This window comes from Etheostoma cragini, chromosome 1, assembly GCF_013103735.1.
Source record: "Etheostoma cragini isolate CJK2018 chromosome 1, CSU_Ecrag_1.0, whole genome shotgun sequence".
Lineage (NCBI taxonomy): Eukaryota > Metazoa > Chordata > Actinopteri > Perciformes > Percidae > Etheostoma > Etheostoma cragini.
The window spans coordinates 10869434-10887301 of record NC_048407.1 but is presented as its reverse complement, the minus strand read 5'-3'; the positions used below and the strand labels follow the sequence as shown (position 1 = coordinate 10887301).

At 39.2% G+C, this 17868-nt stretch overlaps 1 protein-coding gene across 3 annotated transcripts in view; it reads left to right on the top strand.

The window, feature by feature from the left end:
- The window catches only part of itga11a (integrin, alpha 11a), a 73145-nt gene that overhangs the window by 11833 nt on the left and 43444 nt on the right, over positions 1–17868 (top strand). For 2 of the 3 annotated variants that reach the window (XM_034880647.1, XM_034880657.1), the window contains exons 1-2: positions 6216–6408; positions 15779–15893. In XM_034880647.1, the coding sequence (XP_034736538.1) occupies positions 6336–6408; positions 15779–15893 (188 nt within the window). In that variant the 5' untranslated portion in view covers positions 6216–6335. Of the gene's footprint in view, positions 1–6215; positions 6409–15778; positions 15894–17868 lie in introns of those variants that run through there. The other variant, XM_034880663.1, reaches the window with a different exon arrangement.

Sequence of the window (17868 nt, the reverse complement as noted above, 5' to 3'; positions counted from 1 at the left end):
GGTATGAGAACATGTTATATTATTATATTAAAAAGTACCTTTAAGATGGAGGTCTGCTATTCGGCACTAAATGCAGGTTTAAAAAATTTTGTAGCTGAAGGAAAATGACTTGGGGAAACCCTCAAATGGTATTCAGAGTTCACACTACAAAGGCATATTTAATGAGATAGGCCTAATACAACCCAAATGCGTTGTTCTAATGCTTGGAGACATTGTCCGAAGCCGTGAATTGTGCCTGCCTATCTGTGCCCGTTTGGCTTGTTTGTGGTAACTTTTTGCTTCAGCTTTCCATGACCATAAAAGGAACATTTAGAACATGAATGACGGGAGTTGGTTGCCTATTTTTCAGCCAACTCTGCATTTCCGATTTGCAGTTCCCAAAGATGACTTTGACATAAAGATATGTGGGATGAATTTCCTCTTCGACTTAGCTGTGGGTGGACAGTCTTTAAAGCTTAAAACCATAGATCTAAGGTTGAGTTTACATGTATGATAGAGTATTTTTTCTAAATGCCATCTTTAGGAAACATACACAGTCCAAATAAAGAACAACTGAATAAAAGACTGTTTCAGTTTAGCACACCCACAGAAAGAGATACTTGCTGTGTTTATTTACTCATCAAAGTATAATCAATCAATAAGCTTATAGGTGGAGTATACACTTAACTTTCCTACAACAGAGGAATCTTCCTAAGCCATATGCTTACTCCTACAGTAACAGCAAGAAAGGCTTCAAGATACACTGTAATCCCCAAAAATAATTTAAAACACACAGCGTACCTTCTGTAGGAACAGGATTTCTGCATGGCAGTCTAAAAACCACAGAATTCCTCCCGGCTCGCATTCTGTCACTCAAGTTCTCCTCATCCAAAGCCGCTCGCTTTTGCTTTGATTTGGATTGCTTCAACATTGGTTGACCATCTCCTTTTACCCTCAAAAAGATGATTTAATACATTTGGTGAAACCAAATACCTGGGTTAAAATCTTTAATCATGATAAATATAATCAAGGATACAATTTGATACTGCGTGTTTGTTTGTTTTTAATTTAATTTCCTAATTTAAAGTGGCAATCCTTAATGTTTCAGTCCTGGTTGATTTAGAATTTGTATTCTTGTAAAAATAGTGGAATTGTGCTGAGAGTTTAGCAGTCTGGATAGTGAAATGTTGCACATTTCGCTATCTTTAGTTTTCTGTACTTGATTTGGCCTTACCTTTACACTATTTTGAATGTATTACTGTGGTGTACATATTTCTTATCTTTTCAATTGTACATATAACGTTATCTTTCTTGATCTTATTAGTATATATTTCATATCTTTTAAATTGTACTTGTATGTATCCTTATTGCACCGTCTGTCAGTGAGAAACATATTTTCAATTGCTCTGTATGTCTTGCACATATTGCAGAATTGACAATAAAGTTGACATGACTTGAAAAAGAATGAATCTCATTCTATTTCTGTGGCCGGGAGTCTTGTTGTTGGTACATAAGCTGATAGGCATGATGACATAAGCATAAGTTGTTTGCTCCATTTTTTTGTGTGTATAAATATATACAGGTGATGTCATGCCAGACACTCAGTTTGTAATACTGCACATATATAAATAATGCAATACCTTTTATCAGCTCATCCACCTTTTTTTTGTTACCTCCTTCAGCAACAGATAGTGACTTATCATCCCCTCACTCTCCCATTTTCCTGTCTAAAGCTGTCCTATCCAATAAAGGCAAAAAGCCCCAAAAGTAATACTAAGAAAGAAAAAAAACAATACAGAAATGTTAACCTATGATTTTAACCTTTCAAACCATTTTTACATTTTGGATAATAGATGGAAGTCTTCTTTGGTTCATGTATTCAACAGCACATAATGGTTGACAGAGAGCTTCCTGCAGATGACCTTCCAACACTTTCTCAAGGTTAATGCTTTAAGCAGGGCTACTTGCTGGAACTGTGCAGTAATCTCTCCCTGCCGTCCTCAAAGAAGATGAAGCTGGGCCAAAAACAAGCTGCTGAAACAGCAGCATGTTTCAAAAAGCTCCTTGGAGGACTTTGAGTGTGTGCTCTATTGCTTTGAAAAACATTCATTGTTTCATCCTGCCCCTGCCTTACTTGGCCGTGATTTGTGGAAAATAACATCTCTACAGGCAATGAGCTTCACTATGTACAGTTGATTGTTTGAAGAACAATTTCCAGGAAATATCTTAGTCAGTAACAGAGAACTGGAGATCACTTCTGACAACAGGATATGGGACTATGGGTATAAAGACTGCATATGGACCTTCCAGTGTCGGTAGATGATGGAGACTCCAAACCCCAGTTGGTTCATCTTTTTGAGTCAAAGGATGAACACTTGCATTGTTGAGGTGCTTTTGATCCCATGTACTTGTGAGGACTTTCATCCTCGGAGACGGAGTGATTTCTGAGAGAGGAGCAGAGAAGTTTGAGTGATATAGTTTTCTTAGTTTACAACAAAACTGAAAAGTATTTGTGCCTTGGCTTTAAAATCAAATCAAATTGTTGCAATATTAATGCAAACTTACATTTACCAAGGTGCTTTCAAAATGACTTAATTTGTTTTGAGACTCCAGTCCCCAACCTACATGACAATTTTGGTTTGGTTGTGCATTTGTTTCACCTCCCTCCGAGTTGTCACAAATCAAGCAATCTTTAAAGAGCAGCTTGAAAAGTATAACAAGATTCTGTTTCACTGAAGAATTCCTTGGCCTGAACTAATGCTTCAGTTATGAAGCAATGCTGAAGAAGTTGAATAACATCCCAAAGACCAGGCTTGGGGGTCTCAAACGTGACAACATTGTGATGGGTGATATATGCTGGGTCTTAACATGAGGCACGGATCCAGCCTGAACTCTGATGGGGGTAAGCTATTTGATTCTTTACGTCTGATCCCAGACGACTTGTCCTGTGTCTGGCTAAAGATCCCGTTCAAGCCCGAGGAGACAGTCCATATATATTGCACACAAACAGATAATCCTGGGGTGGTTAAGATAAATGCTTGCAGTTGTGGGACGGTGTTGCTGAGGGCCTTGAAAAGGTGAGGTAAATGCTGCTCCTGTGCAGTATTGATTTCAAACTGCACTTGGCAGTGGGAGTCTGTATGGCTTACATGGTCTGGAAGAGGGGAAAAAGAATAGAATTTCAAAACCCAATTCTTTTTTTTTTATTCCCCGTTTAGATCACCTCTGGACCCCCTGCCCCCATTCCCCCCGTACTGACTGAGCTAAATATCTACATGGCAATGTAGGTTAGCAGAAAAACATTGGGGAGAATTGCCCACCACCCCTACCCTGGAAATCCAGAGTTCTCGCAAGAGCATGATTTGAATTTGCTCAGCGGGTTACTCTGGCATTGAGTAATGCTGCTCATTAACTATGCTCTTGTGGCCGAGCTGCACCAATCACACTGGTGTGTCTGATATAGGCGGGCCAGAGGCAAGCTAAACAGATGACGACAGTTTAATCTACCATAGCTGGTAGCTATACGGGGCTCTGGATACGTTTCCCCTCCGTCCCTGTGTGTTGTTGTGATTAGTCGTAGTGTTATCCATTGCGTGCAGTGAGATTTTTAAACGCACGCTTGGTGCTGCCCCTTGAGTTGGACCATTTTCATTGCTCAGTGCAAGACCCTCATTCTTTCAGATTTGGGTCTGGATTTCCAGGCTACACCACCTCCCCCTGGTCTTGAAACACTCATAAATAAAAACCAACTCCTTAACTGCACTGGCACACGGCCTTGATTCAGAGCACCAGATCTTAATTGTAGGTTCCCTTCTGATCTACCATTTGTCTTACAAGCTGACAGTGGGAGATTCTTGAGCTATGAGTTTGTACCCACAATACTGGATGAAACAATCTTTGTTCTAAAACTTTTCATGTTTATGAAGATTTATAATGACTGCCAAACCCCTATAACTTCTAATTTTCCCCTCCAATTTGAGAACATTTTATTTTGATTTATTTATTTTGAGTTTGACGGCCTCTAAAGCTGCCTTTTAAAACGTTTCTTTCTTGCATTGTCTTGTTATTCTGCCTTAGGAAATCACTGTATGCTCGTGATGTAACCTGGTAAACCCAGTAGAATTTCTTTTGCCTTAAAGCAATATAATGAAAGCAGGAAGCACACGATAATGTCATGACAGATGAAAAGTCCTAACATCAAATGCAGACATTTGTAAAATATCCAACCTCTGAGTATCACTGACTTTCACACAACTAGTGCAGTTACTCATTTCAAGAACCTTGCCCATTGAAATTAACATCATGTGCACATTTGCAGGCACAAGGCTCTATTTCTGACTTGAAATGGGCCAGCACTCAGCTAAGGAAAAGTACAAAAGTAGGGGGGGGGGAACCAATGAGCTTTTAAGCACCCTTAATGAAAGCAAGTCTTAATCCTTTTATGTTTCTGAAGTCTTGGTTATCCTAAGTTGTTTAACACAAACACTGCCTTGATTTATGTGATCGGTGGTTACTGTTCTGTGTTGAAAAAGAGAAAAGGGCTGATTGCAAACCGAAAGAAAGTGTCTGTTAGAGCCAAAGATTTATATTTATCAGTTTGAATGAATTTCAGATAGACAGCTGCTCAGAGGATGGATATCAGATCTGGATGTGTCCCATGGATTACCTCAATGATTAGTTTCACACGCACTTCAGAGTCTCATATGGGCTGTTTGACCGCACGTGCGTGTGTCCTTCAGTCTGTCCATCCGTCCATCCGTCCATCCGCGGCAGCGCGTGGGCCGAAGCAGCCGCTCCGCGCCTGGAATGACAGGACAGATTGGCTAACATCAAGTGGCAAAAGGAAAATACTTGCGCTACTCGGCTATATGCGATACATGTGTTTTCACTTTAAATCAAGAGGTCCCCCGGTAACACTAGTCTCGTTCACGTGTCTCTCATGTCCGTGAAAGAGATTACACAATGTGCAATATTACTATTAGTACCATAATCCAAGATAATAATTAATTAAATGAGCATAAAGGGATCATGGCTTTGTACCTTCCAAACAGTTCTCTGCTTAGCTACTATTTAAGTGGTTAGGACTAAGTGGTCTTAGTCATGTCAATGTGAAAATAATTTTCCAGACCCAACTGTGTGTAATAGTAACGTAGTGACACGGAGATCTAGCAGGTGACCACAAATGGATTTCAGAAGAACTAATGCACACATACTATTATGTCTTATGTAAGTGGGTCATTATCCATTCTGTATTTAGGAGGTGGAGGGTTCAGTTGCAAGGGTATGAGGTAACAGACGTACCCCAAATTTGCGTTCCACTGTTAATACACTGGTTAGTTTGTGGTTGTGCCATGATGGTAACATTTGTGGTGCATAGCTTGAGTCTAACAGAAGATGACGGAGATGTTTTAGGTGTGTAATCAGAAAAATTACTCATCTGCATGTCCCCCCCCCATCCCCTTACACATCTATAGCTGTCCTGTCAAAAATAAAGGCTGAAAATGCCAACAAAAAAAAAGAAACTCAGCTGTCATCCAAGCAGGGAAGTAGATTTCACACTTTTCGGTTAAGTGATTTTTACATGTACTTATAACTATAATTAGCAAATTGGCTCTAAGTGACTAATTTAAAATTTAAATCTTGTAGTGAAAAAATTGACATTTTTAATTCATTCACACCTTCTTTCAGTGTTTTAGTGTCATTTAGCTGCCACTTTTATCCAAAGTGACTTGCAATTGCTATATACTGTATGTCAGAGGCTGCACACCTCATATCCACTGTTCCATTACCATATTATAAAATATAATATTAGTCATTGTTTATCACTAAGAAATACTTGTAACAGCAATTTATTGCTGTAGTAATTGTTGTAATAAGCAAATTGTTTTTATAAAAAGTAACCAAGTGTCGGATTAACGTAGTGAAGTAAAATATTTCTCTCTGAAATGTAGTGAAGATGCGAGTAGCATAAAATTAAAATACTCAACTACAGATATGTCAAAGTTTAGTTCAGTACAGTTCTTGAATAAATGAACATTGTTACGTTCCACAACTTTTAATGATCCATTTGAGAGTATTCACCCAGTCAAAGGGAGGTGAATGAATGTGTGAGAGGCTGAGTTTTCGTGGCTGCTATGTCAGAATGGACCTCCTTCTTCTTCTCCTTCTACAGTCCCCTCCTACTTTCCCAAGATATAGGCAGCGCTTTAACTTAGACTCAGTCAATCAGAGTGAGATCTTTAACTGAGCCCGCCACCGGTTCTCTTTTCCTCAGCCCACCACATACACTCTCACAGCAGTCATCACTTACACACACGCACACACACACACACACACGCACGCACACACCCACACACATGCATGCATGCACCGGCAAACATATGGAGTACTTCTGCTTCCTCCTGCTCTGGATCTGCAGCCAGCAGTTAGGTGAGTGAAAGGTGTTTATGTATGTATGCATCTATGTACTTATGTATGTTATTTTGTGTTTGTGTGTGCGTCTGTGTGTGTGTGTGTGTGTGTGTGTGTGTGTGTGCGCATGTATCCTTACATGCTTGAGTTGTGCTGATGTATGAATCAGACCTTTCTTTCTTCATGTAGCCTTGCGGTATAATAATGGTTCTCTAATTGTTAGTTATACTTTGACCTGTTCCAACAGCAACTGGAAACTTTGAGAGTGCTGCTTTCAAAGTTTTTTTTTATGTCCAAGCATTGAGAACAGTAATATCCGAATCTCTTGAGTGAATGAATGGCTGCCTGTGTTAGTGACACCATAACCTGACATCTTGACCCGGTATCGTGGTAAGAGACGGGAAGGGCAGATCTCAGTGGCTTTACTGAAGGACATGTTGTCGCCCTCAGGTCTACAGAGGTGCTGTGTGTTTCATTGGAACCAGGCATGATCTCTCAAATGAAAGTTGATGCTATCTTTTCACAGTCAAGTTTCCAGTGACTGGAGAGTTATTGATGCTCAGCCAGAACTGTGGTCAATTACTGGTGAAATCACTATACCAGTAACACATCTCAACAGGAGGAAAGGACGAGAGAGAGACAGAGAGTGAATAAAAGTCACCAAAAGAATACGATTTATGTTTTTCAAAACTAATAAAACCTAATGCGCCCTTCAAATATACTGTAGACCCTTAAGTAACAGATGCAGCGCTACAGTAGAGATCTCTTCATGGTTACGTCTGGTGCTCAGCATACTGTAGTGTAGAGGGTTACCACATTGTTAACATATTGTTTTGGCAAACGTTTCTATAGAATACTGTGTATGTTTAACAGTTTTCCCAACAATGAAGCTGAAACTATTTACTCCATTCCTGGGATGCTGCGTCACTCTGAGGTTAATGCTGACGTCTATAGGACTTGAAATATTTGGAAAAAAATAAATGAATCTTCGATTTAGACATTTGGTAACTAAAACAAAACTAAGAAATGCAAGTTCAAGTTTATTGTCATATGCACCTTAGTAAAAAGTACCACAACAATGAAATACAATATGCCTTTGGCACTTTCTCCGCACCAGTCAATAGTAACAGTCAAAAATGACATACATAGCATTTCAAAACTTCTAGAATATCCAAGCACAGTAGACATAGTGACTAAGTTCAGACCACAGCCCAAAACTAAGTAATGCAGGAGAGGAAATCGCTGTTGTAAATATTTGGTTTCTTTTTGGGATAAGTTGGAAATAAGTTTTGGATTGATGCCACAGTGAGGGAGACACTGACCTTGTAGCTGGAGTCTGCGGAGAAAGACTCCATGCTGGCTGTGGTAGGCGATGTTTTGGCAGATACATAAGAACAAGACTGCATTTTAGTCTGCTGTTTGTGGAATCCTAGGACTTTTGGACCAATGATCTCATCCTTGCATGGGAATTGTCAGGTCTTTGTAAATCATAGAGTGAGGTCTAGACCAACTCTATCTGTAAAGTGTCCTGAGATAACTCCTGTTATGATTTGACACTATAAATAAAATTGAATTAAATGAAATCCAGGTAACTTTGAGTCAGGCCATTTCATAGACCTAGATGACACAGCTTAAGAATAGGTGTCATTTGCCTCAGAAATCTACAGTTTGACTTGGAAGATACTCTTTTTATTTTTTATTTTTTTATTTTATTTTCTTCCATACATTCACCAGAATTGTCCCCATAAGGCACATGTCATCATAAACATTATTCCAGCCGGATATGTCAAGTTTGTTTTTTATTTAAAGTTAGAATTTCCTCATTTTATTAGATGTTCACTGTCGGGAAGAGTGCATTGAAAATGACGATGGTAATTAATTGCTGACATAGGCCTACTCATATAAAGGATCTAACTAGAGGCAGAATCCCAGTTTGCCAGATTCTGACTGGATTAAGTAAACAATAATACTCCATGAGTTATCTGATAATAAATGACATAGATGCCAAGTCCCTTATTTTCCTCAGGGGTAAATCTCAAAGTGCATGGTAGCAATTTTGTCATGGCCGTTTCCCAAAGCTAATTCAGGAGGCTGTCATCATCATCCACTTACAACAGTTGTATTCAGAATGACCCATGCTTAGCTGTTTCACCAGCATGAAGCTGGATATATTTGACCCCTTCCTTATTTCATGAGCGACGGAGGAGATGTTCTCCTTAATGTTGTTCTCCATAGCGCTCAGCTCCTAGCAGCATTGATTCCACTCAGCACTTTTTCCACTCTGGATTTGACGTCATCACTGTGTGTCCTATTTGAGAGGCCGGAGCGTTTGGACCATAGTCGTGACTGAGGAGTGCATCAGACTTGGAATCATCCCATTTAATGTGTTTTTTTTGCTGTCCAAGCTTTCTAAAATCAACCTGGATACAATCTGGATATGCTAATATGGGTCGGCAGTCTAAATGCTCAAATTCCTTGCTTGCAACTGCCCTCCAAAACAACACATATAGGTGTTTTGTGATCTGATGCCTCTGTCGTTACAAGTCATCTGTTTTATGATGTGATAATGCTGTAGTTAAGGTTTGGTAGTGTTTAGGCACCAGAACAATTTAGTCAAGTCCTACGTTTTTTTGACAACTACAACCACCTGGACTTCTTCCCTTATGAAGACTTTGTGGCTCAATAATAATGTCACCCTTCTTCCTTCTTTGCTATCAACGGACAAGACTAATAGTTTTCACGACCGCTTGAGGGCTTTGCCGCTTGAACGTAAATCAGTGTCGTTTTGGGGCATTTGCTTAAACAATTGCTGCTGTTGTTTGTCTTAGGGGACAGTCCACTCAAGAATGCTGTTTACTGCTGCTGCTAAGCATGTAGTTAATGAGAGCGCTGAGACTGAACAAACATTTGCAAACACAACCACTGACTGAAACGGCTTATAATTCATTGTAGTTGGTAATAACAATTATTTACTTGCTTTTTCCAACCCTGTTGACATTACTGATTTATCTACAAGAAAATGTTGGTTAGTGTGTTAAACACTTAACCCAAGCTTGCGTGGAGTTTCCTGTTGGACACTTTTTAGATAAAATTTGTAAATTCCATTACCGTTGTTTAAAATCAATTACATGCAATTGTTAGTCCCAGGTATTTACTATACCTTTGCCAACAAATCTGGGTGGAGGTTGTGTTTTACACAAAAAAATGTTGTTACAATATCTTGATTGATTACAGTTGTTCCAAAAATCTGATGATTTTACCTTGGTTGGTGGGATTTGGTCAGACATTCCTTCATGCTGTGTTGACTGCCTTTTGGGTCTGTGTCCAGACCTTATTTTCAAAACTGAGTCTTGTGAGTTGGCATTTACTGAGACTCAATATGTTAGTAGCAACAGATCTCCTGGGGGTAATTCACATTAAAATGTCTCATCAAAATGAATTATTATGGACAGCAAAATGAATTACCCCATGCCTCCCACTGTATTTACATTTGCGCGGGGCAAATATATGGTGCCAAAATCTTTCAAAGTATATTCTCACGTGTGAAGTATCTTTCCAGAGAAAACCGTTGTAATGTAAACCCAGAACTGATCAATGGAAAATGGTACGGTTGCTTTTGAGATGTACTTTTGTGTCAGATGCAGTTGTAATGCAGTGTCTTAACACTCACACATCATTGTGATCTACCATATGTTTTCATAAATCCTAAACCATATTACACTGAATAATGCCTGTCTGATAGGAGGATGTCTCCAAGCCAGCAGTTTGCACAATGCAACCCGCACAGCTGCTCTGTGTCAGTGGGTTTGTGCGGTGGAGCTCCTGCAGCTTGGTGTTGGGCCAAAGGCAGCAGCGGACTAATGTGGGTTGCACCGGCAGCCACCGGCCTGAGGTTTATTTATCTGGGCATGGAAGCCGGTACACAGGAAACCCAGCAAGACTCTGACCTTACGTTAGGAGCTGCTGATATTACTGGGAATATTAAATGGCTCTTTAGTAGCTCGAAATGGAAACTCCATTCTCATGCTTTCACCCTGACACTTTCCTTGTCTTAGCTTTTGCTTAATACCTGGTCAGACTTCAGTTATTCTGTGATTGCATCTTTGGGAATTTAATTTAAATGCTTAAAAGTCATCAAAGCATTAAATAATTTACGTTTAACGTTGATGTGCTCCAGTTGAAAAATGATGGAGAGACTTTAAAACGGTACAGCCCACTGCCCTTGACGTGTAAAAGGATTCATGCTGCACCACACTGTCAAGAGTTACCTACTGATCTTTATTTGTTTTTCATACACATATCTGTTCCCAACAATCTATTTTCTGTCATACCTTTGTTGTTTCTAGATAAACAGAAACGAGAGGATGTTTGGGGGAAGGATCAAACACCGGCTGAACATGTGAACCATTCATCAACAGAAAATGAGCAATGTGGAGAATGTTTCCCTATTTACATGAAGAGTCTGCCATGACAGAGATGGCCATTTACTTTAATGGAGGTTTTCATTGGCCAGAACAAATGGCCTATAGTTGTGCCAATCAGGGTGATATACTGTATGCACCTGGTCACTGGGCAGCCTTGAGAAAGGAATGACTCATTCACTCTGTGGCTGTCACTCTACTCCCATAATGCCCTGCTGTGGTACAATTGGGGTTGTGATGGTTTTGACACTGCATCCAGTCTCCAAAACCCTCAATTTTAGTCTCAGGTTTACTGATACTTGCTGAGGAACAGCTGGAGTAGATAGTTGGTTTACTATTTGTGTTGCTCAACATGAAACCTGTCCTTTGCTTTAAAGTGTAAACAACTGCTCACCCAAATAAATGCATCTTTTTCTGCTTTGTAACAAACAAAAAGATGAGTTTGGTTACAGCTCCGTTTATTACTACAGTACTGTGTTTTAGGACATGGACACTTTTACTCTGGACTAAAAAGTAGCGTTACATATGTCATAATGTCATAATGTCATGATACAACCCCATTACTTACTTAAGATAGTGAAGCATGCTATCACCCTTAACATTTCAAATGTAATTCCTTGTTTTGAAGTCATTACAACGATTGTCCATCAGCTGGAAGGGGAGCACCACATGCTTGATATTTAAGGTTAAATGCAGGGATGTTCAGCGTCATCACAGAACATGCTGTGATTTTTTTCAGAGTGGCAATGATAAAATGAAAGTGACAGAAATAATTCTTACTTTGCACAGCTGGCCAATAACTACATAAAGAAAAATCACCTCCCCCCCAAATTCGATGTTTCAAATTGTTTCCAAAGGCTTTTGGACCATCTGACTAGCAGTTCCTATGAAGTATACTGGCACCATAAGGGGCCTCCAAAGCTAAATCTTGCGTGGGGTTGGCTTTGGAGTAAAACCACAAACTGCTACACCACAAGCTTTTGCATTTGACGCAGCTCTAAACCAACACAAGACACAGTGTGTGTGTGTGTAAATATATATATCTCTCATCAATCATCAAAAAGTATTATTTAATGTGGGCAACTTGGGTTTCTCTGTTTATCTTTACAATGCAGATGAGAGTGATAAAAGTGAAAACAGATGCTAAGCTCACTAGGACTGCAACTAACAATTATTTTCATTATCCTTCAATATGTCAAATATCTGCTTAATTAATAAGTTAGTTGTTTGGTCTATAAAAAGACAATCTTGTCTTTTTTTTGACAATGACTCAAAGATATTCAGTTTACTGCCATAGAGAATGAAAAAAAAATAGACAAAATTCACATTTAAGAAGCTGGAATCAGATACATTTTATTCATGACCAATCACTCAAACCAATTAATCGTTGCAGCTCTAATACTCATAATCATTATTGTTGTTGGCGAACATATCATAACTGTAGTATTAAAGCTTCAGTAGGTAACTTTTGTAAAAATGTATTTTTTACATATTTGTTAAAACTGTCACTATGTCCTGACAGTAGAATATGAGACGGATAATCTGTAAAAAAAAACAAGCTCCTGTGGCTCCTGCCTGTGCTCCTACTGCCACTTGCAGAAATACACCGCTCCCGGTCAGAAACAGCCAATCAGAGCCAGGAGGACTGTCTTAGCAGTGTCAATCACTCTCGTGTACACGCTGCTCATGCCCCTCACCCGCACAACGCCTACCGTGTTCAAGCTCAAGATTGTTGGTGTGCTGCAGCTGTGCTAATCGCGAAGAAAAAACTTTTTAGGAAAACTGCCAATTTCTCGAGTGACACCTGCTCAGAAAACAAAGACGGGTAAACAGAAGAAGACCGATGACGAAAAGCGAGCTAAAAAGAAAGAGTTAAACCGAGCCCAAAATTAAACGAGGGTCAACATTGGAGCGACGTTTCAGAGGTGGAGGGAACTACGCCTCCTGAAAGGATTCAACACGGATTCAGAGCTAGCCACATTTGTGCTTGACATGTAAGTATCTCTGCTTGATTTGTTTCATTTTTTAGGAAATAAACAACTAAGATAGCGATGGTTACAGTATCACTGGTGATAGCGCAAATCTCATTTTACTCTTTAGCTTGTTGCTAGGTCTAACAGTTAGCTTGTTAGCTTGTAGGACGGCAGGAATGTTGTAGCTAGCAGGTGAAGTTTACCTGCTAACTCCTTCACCCTCAGTATAAGCAATGTTGTTTTGAAACCTACATTTAGTAAGCCAAAATGTTTTTGTTTTTTTGTCAATCACAATTAAATGTAGCTATGGTGAAACTAGTTTAATTGTGTGCTGTCCCTGTCGACGTTTGGCAAGGCAGAATTCTATTTTTGATTTATTTTTTTAAACATACACGTTTTGTTCCCCCTCAGGATGTAATTTGTAGATCAAATGTCTGACACCAGTTCTTTATGCTCCTTCAACAGGTCAGACAACGCCCCAGACACAGAGGCACGTGAAGGAATCGTCTTCAGTCCAAATCAAAATGTTCAGTATTTCCTTGTGCAGGAGTACTTTGCAAAAAAGCTGATTTATTTTACCCATATGCAAAATAAAACCTAAGACATAGTTCTAAGATGTTGTTATTCCTTGCTTAGTGAGCTTCCTCAGTGATTCATCATTCCTACTGAAAGTTTAGTTTTTTAAGTTGATCCAAAAGGTAATTCAGTAATATACTGTGTAAAGGGCTGCTTTTGTTCTCACAAATGAGCGATTACATAAAAAATAACTTCAACCCTTTTATTGAAAAATATTAACAATTTTAATAGTAATATTTTAAATAAGCATTTTTTAAAATAAAATATTCAAAGTTCTAAAGCACAGCACACAACAGCTATACACTCCTCTGAATAAATCCCCTGTATTGTCCATGAGGATGTGGAAAGCATCGGGGGCCCTGCTTACCAGCCTGCGCGTTCACGGCAGGCTCCGCTGTGGGGGAGGAGCTTTGGCGGGAGGGCTGTAGCGCAGCTGAGAGCAAGGGGGAGGAACCTGGAAGGTGTGCTTGTTCAAATTTTTAGGCTAAGTCCACGTTTTGTCAGAACTCCCTACTGCAGCTTTAAGAGACTAAAATGTCTCTGCATAACAGTGAGTAGTAGCATGATTATCTTTAGGAGTATATGTTTTTATGTAATATACTAACCTGGACAATCACATAATTTTGTTCATTAGGTATGTAGAGTCAGCTTAACAATTGCCAAAGAAAATTCATTAAGTTTAACTTCATTCACACCATTAAAAGACAATCCTGGGTTTAACTTTCTTGAACGTGACCTCATCTGTTATGGGTTAATTTGAATTTCCCATGTTTTCCCACTGTTGAGCATTCCTTCACCTTGTTGTTTACATTGAACTGAATTTTCCCCTCACAGGAAACAAAAGGCTCACTTAACTTGAAGTGACACCAGAGCCTCACAGATGGGGAGTAAGCTGAGAGTGAGTTTGTTTAGCGTGAGGACAAGGGATTGAATAAGCCCAACAGTGTGTGGACAAAAGCCACAGAGATGCAATAAGTGGGGAAGTTCTTAGTTTGTGTTTAAAGCAAAGGCCTTTGTGCTTTCAGCTCAGCTGTGCAGCTTAAACTATGAGAAAACACTTTATTTTTTAAGCAATAATAGTCTACTGCTACAGAACAAATCTCTCTGTCCCATTAAGCATAATTTCTATTTAACCTTCCCTCCTAATTTCTTAATGATTTTTTTTTTTTTGGTGCTGAAAAACTAGAGTATAGACCCAATCTAACTTTGTATATTATGTGAATTAGAGAATCTTTAAGCCCTACTGTAAAGGTCAACATGATCTGTGAGCGTAGAGTAGGTGAAACATTAACAGAGCAGCACCGATCAGCACAGACTCCCGATAAGTTTGGGCTCTGGTGAGACCGAGATCAGCCGGGGATTAAGTAGAAGACGGAGATGGATCGAGAGGAAGTCAGAGTGGGAGAAGATTATGTTTTTTTCCACTTCTCTGCCAAAAGGAAGTCTCATCACATTCAATTCCTCATACAGAGACAGACTCCTCCTCTTTTGATGGAAATTGAAAAGCCAAATAGTGCTATGACCATTAATTTGCCACAATGGCACAATATCTTGGTGACATGCAGAATCTGAAAAAACTGAAAAACTGGTATTTTAATTGAAAACAGACATTCACTCCTCTTTTGTCCCACATGGTAAGCTGTCAAAAGGTGTTAGAGAAATTTATACACACAACCGGAAAAACTGATTTGCTTTGATCACAGCAGCTTTTACTTTTTACCCTCTTACTACTTGTCAGGTTACACTGAACCTTCTATTAACTGCATTATAAAAACAAAGCTCCTCGCAGAGGCTCTGTACCAATTGTATAATTGCATTTGCAAGATATTAGGTAGTGATAGGATGCCGGTGTTAGGTAATTTCTATACATGGAAGGACATTTCATGGGCCTTTTTGGCTGCTTCGCCACTGAAATGTAAATCACAGATTTTACATCTGTCTCAGATCAGATTTAGGTCTCATATATTATATATCAGATTGGTGCTTGGAAAAAAGTTCTAGTAAAATGTTCGTCAGGTAGGTGGTAATGTTGGTACTATGGTGCTTAAACAAAACCTGATGTTTGATAGAAGAATGTCAGTCAAATGTGACAGACAGCTCAGCATGCTCTGCAACATGTAAACGATTAGTATCTGGTTTCTTTATGAGAGAAGTCTGTGTTTAGACTGGTGCAGGGTGACAAACAGACACTAGACAGAGTAGGGCTTATTTTAAGGATGCGCAAGGATGACTTTGCAGCTGTTTGTTGCACTTAGGCCAGATGCTGAGGTCTAATGTTAATGTGAATGCTTCTTTCAGTACAGACATTCATAAAGCTGCTGAGATACTACTACTTGTTACTGACAACTGCTAAACGTCAGGTCATTAATGGCATCTTCTTTAGCCAATGTTGATGACCATCGCCTTTTCGTTTTTAAGGTTTCCATGACTGCTTCAATATCGACACAAAGAACCCCAGGATCATCAAAGGCCCTAAACAAGCCCAGTTTGGATACACTGTTCAGCAACATGTGGCTGCTGGAGGAGAAAAATGGTAAGGGGCTGATATGATTTACAAACTGCTGTGTGTTTGGCACCTTTAATGCACTTCTACAATGTGGTACAATGTCAATGTCTAATTCTGCTACTCAGTGCCTGTCTTGACTTATACAGTAGCTCAACAAAAATCTGCCCCCACACTGACCCCTTGAATTGAAATTGTCAAAATTGTATCATCTATTTTTAATGACGCACATTATCAGTATCTCTTATTGTGATGTACCAACATTCATGGCCAACACCGTCCCGCTGACGGGACCGTTTTCTCCAATTAAGAGAAAACGTTTTCTCCACTCCTAAATTGTAAGCATTAAATCTTCATAAACACGCTCATGCAGCACACCACTTGGAAGCTTAAAGTCTCATGATTGATTCCACTAAGCCCACACACATAGCATAAGATGACTTATAGCGGTTATAATCCTGTTATAAAGTAAAGAAATAAAGAAAGATTTTGCGCCGCTTGTGTTTAAAGTCGAGTGTGTGCATCCATACAGTTTTCCTCATGACTTTATTCCCAGCGGTGAAAGGTTGCCAAAAACCTTTTTCCCTACATTGCCAACAATCCAAGGAATAAGAACATCCAAGCCATCTTATCCAAAACGAGCTGGTCCCCTCACAATCTTTTAGTTTCTGGCCGTGTTTCAACGTAAAGAAAGCAAAACATTTCATAATTTCTGTTTTTTGATTGCTTCTCTCTCGCTTCTCTCTCGGCTGCGTCTGACACACTGTTACTCTGCACACCGGCAGATTCTGTAGCGGTTGAAGATTTGTTTGAAGGGTCGTGTCAGCCAATCAGTCTAGTGTAACCCGAGCTAGCCCTAATAGAAGCCAATCATGTTGTAGAGTTGCACAGACATATTTGTAGAAATAACTTCATAAAATATCCATTTTATGATTGTTTTTCTTCTGGATTTTTTCTATTTTAAATTGGCTAGTATGTAATATGCTTACAGTAGTGTTTCTTTAATCATTTTACAGATGCTTTACTTGGACGGAAATAGAAATTCTCTATTCTAGTCTCTGTAGCTCTGTGTTAGTAAGGCCTTGAATCACACTGAGACTTGGAACGAAAAATTTAGTGTTTACTTCCCAATGACCTCAGGCAAATCCAAGAGGGCCAAAGTACGTGGGAACTGTATCACTTTTTTTTGTTAAAACATTTAAGCGAGAAAAGCCTGTATTTTTTGTGTGTACAACCAGGAATTTACCTTTGAGATCTATTACTAAGATTAAGAGGTTAAACACATCATGATTGTAAAACAAGACAAGTTGTATTGCTGACAGAATTAGCAGTTAGATATTTTTCCCAATAAAGATAGTGATCAACTGTACCTCTCCTGTGGTGGGAAGAGTTTCCTCCCATTAATTTGTGCTTGCAAAACAAACAGAAATCCTGAGCAGGATACCTCACATTCATCATGTTACCTCATAGCACAAACTCACTCATGATGCATGCTATTTTAAGGCCAACTGGCATTGTGTGGTAGACAAAATGAGTCTCTGGCTTCCGCAAAATGCCTCGTGGCAAACACTGTGCTATTACCATGCCAAGTTCCAGCTGCGCTTCTGTCTGTGTGTTTATGTTTATGTAAAGCATTAGCGCTCTCTCTCTCTCTCTCTCTCTCTCTCTCTCTCTCTCTCTATCTATATAACTATATATATATATATATATATATATATATATATATATGCCTGTAATTTTTTCTCTTTGACTTCAATGGCTTTCACTCTTCAGAGACTTCCGTGAACTCTTGCAGTGGATAAGTGAATATTATGTGTTATATTACTGTCCCCTCTAAGTATGGTCATTTGTTAGAATTAGTGTAGGTGTACAGCGCATGTGACCATGACCATGGTGTCTCATTTCAACAATCAGCCTTGTTTTTTTATTTTTTTTATACTCTTTATTTAACGTTTTTCATTACAATAAAACAAACAACACACACAGAACTTGGGGCACTGATACA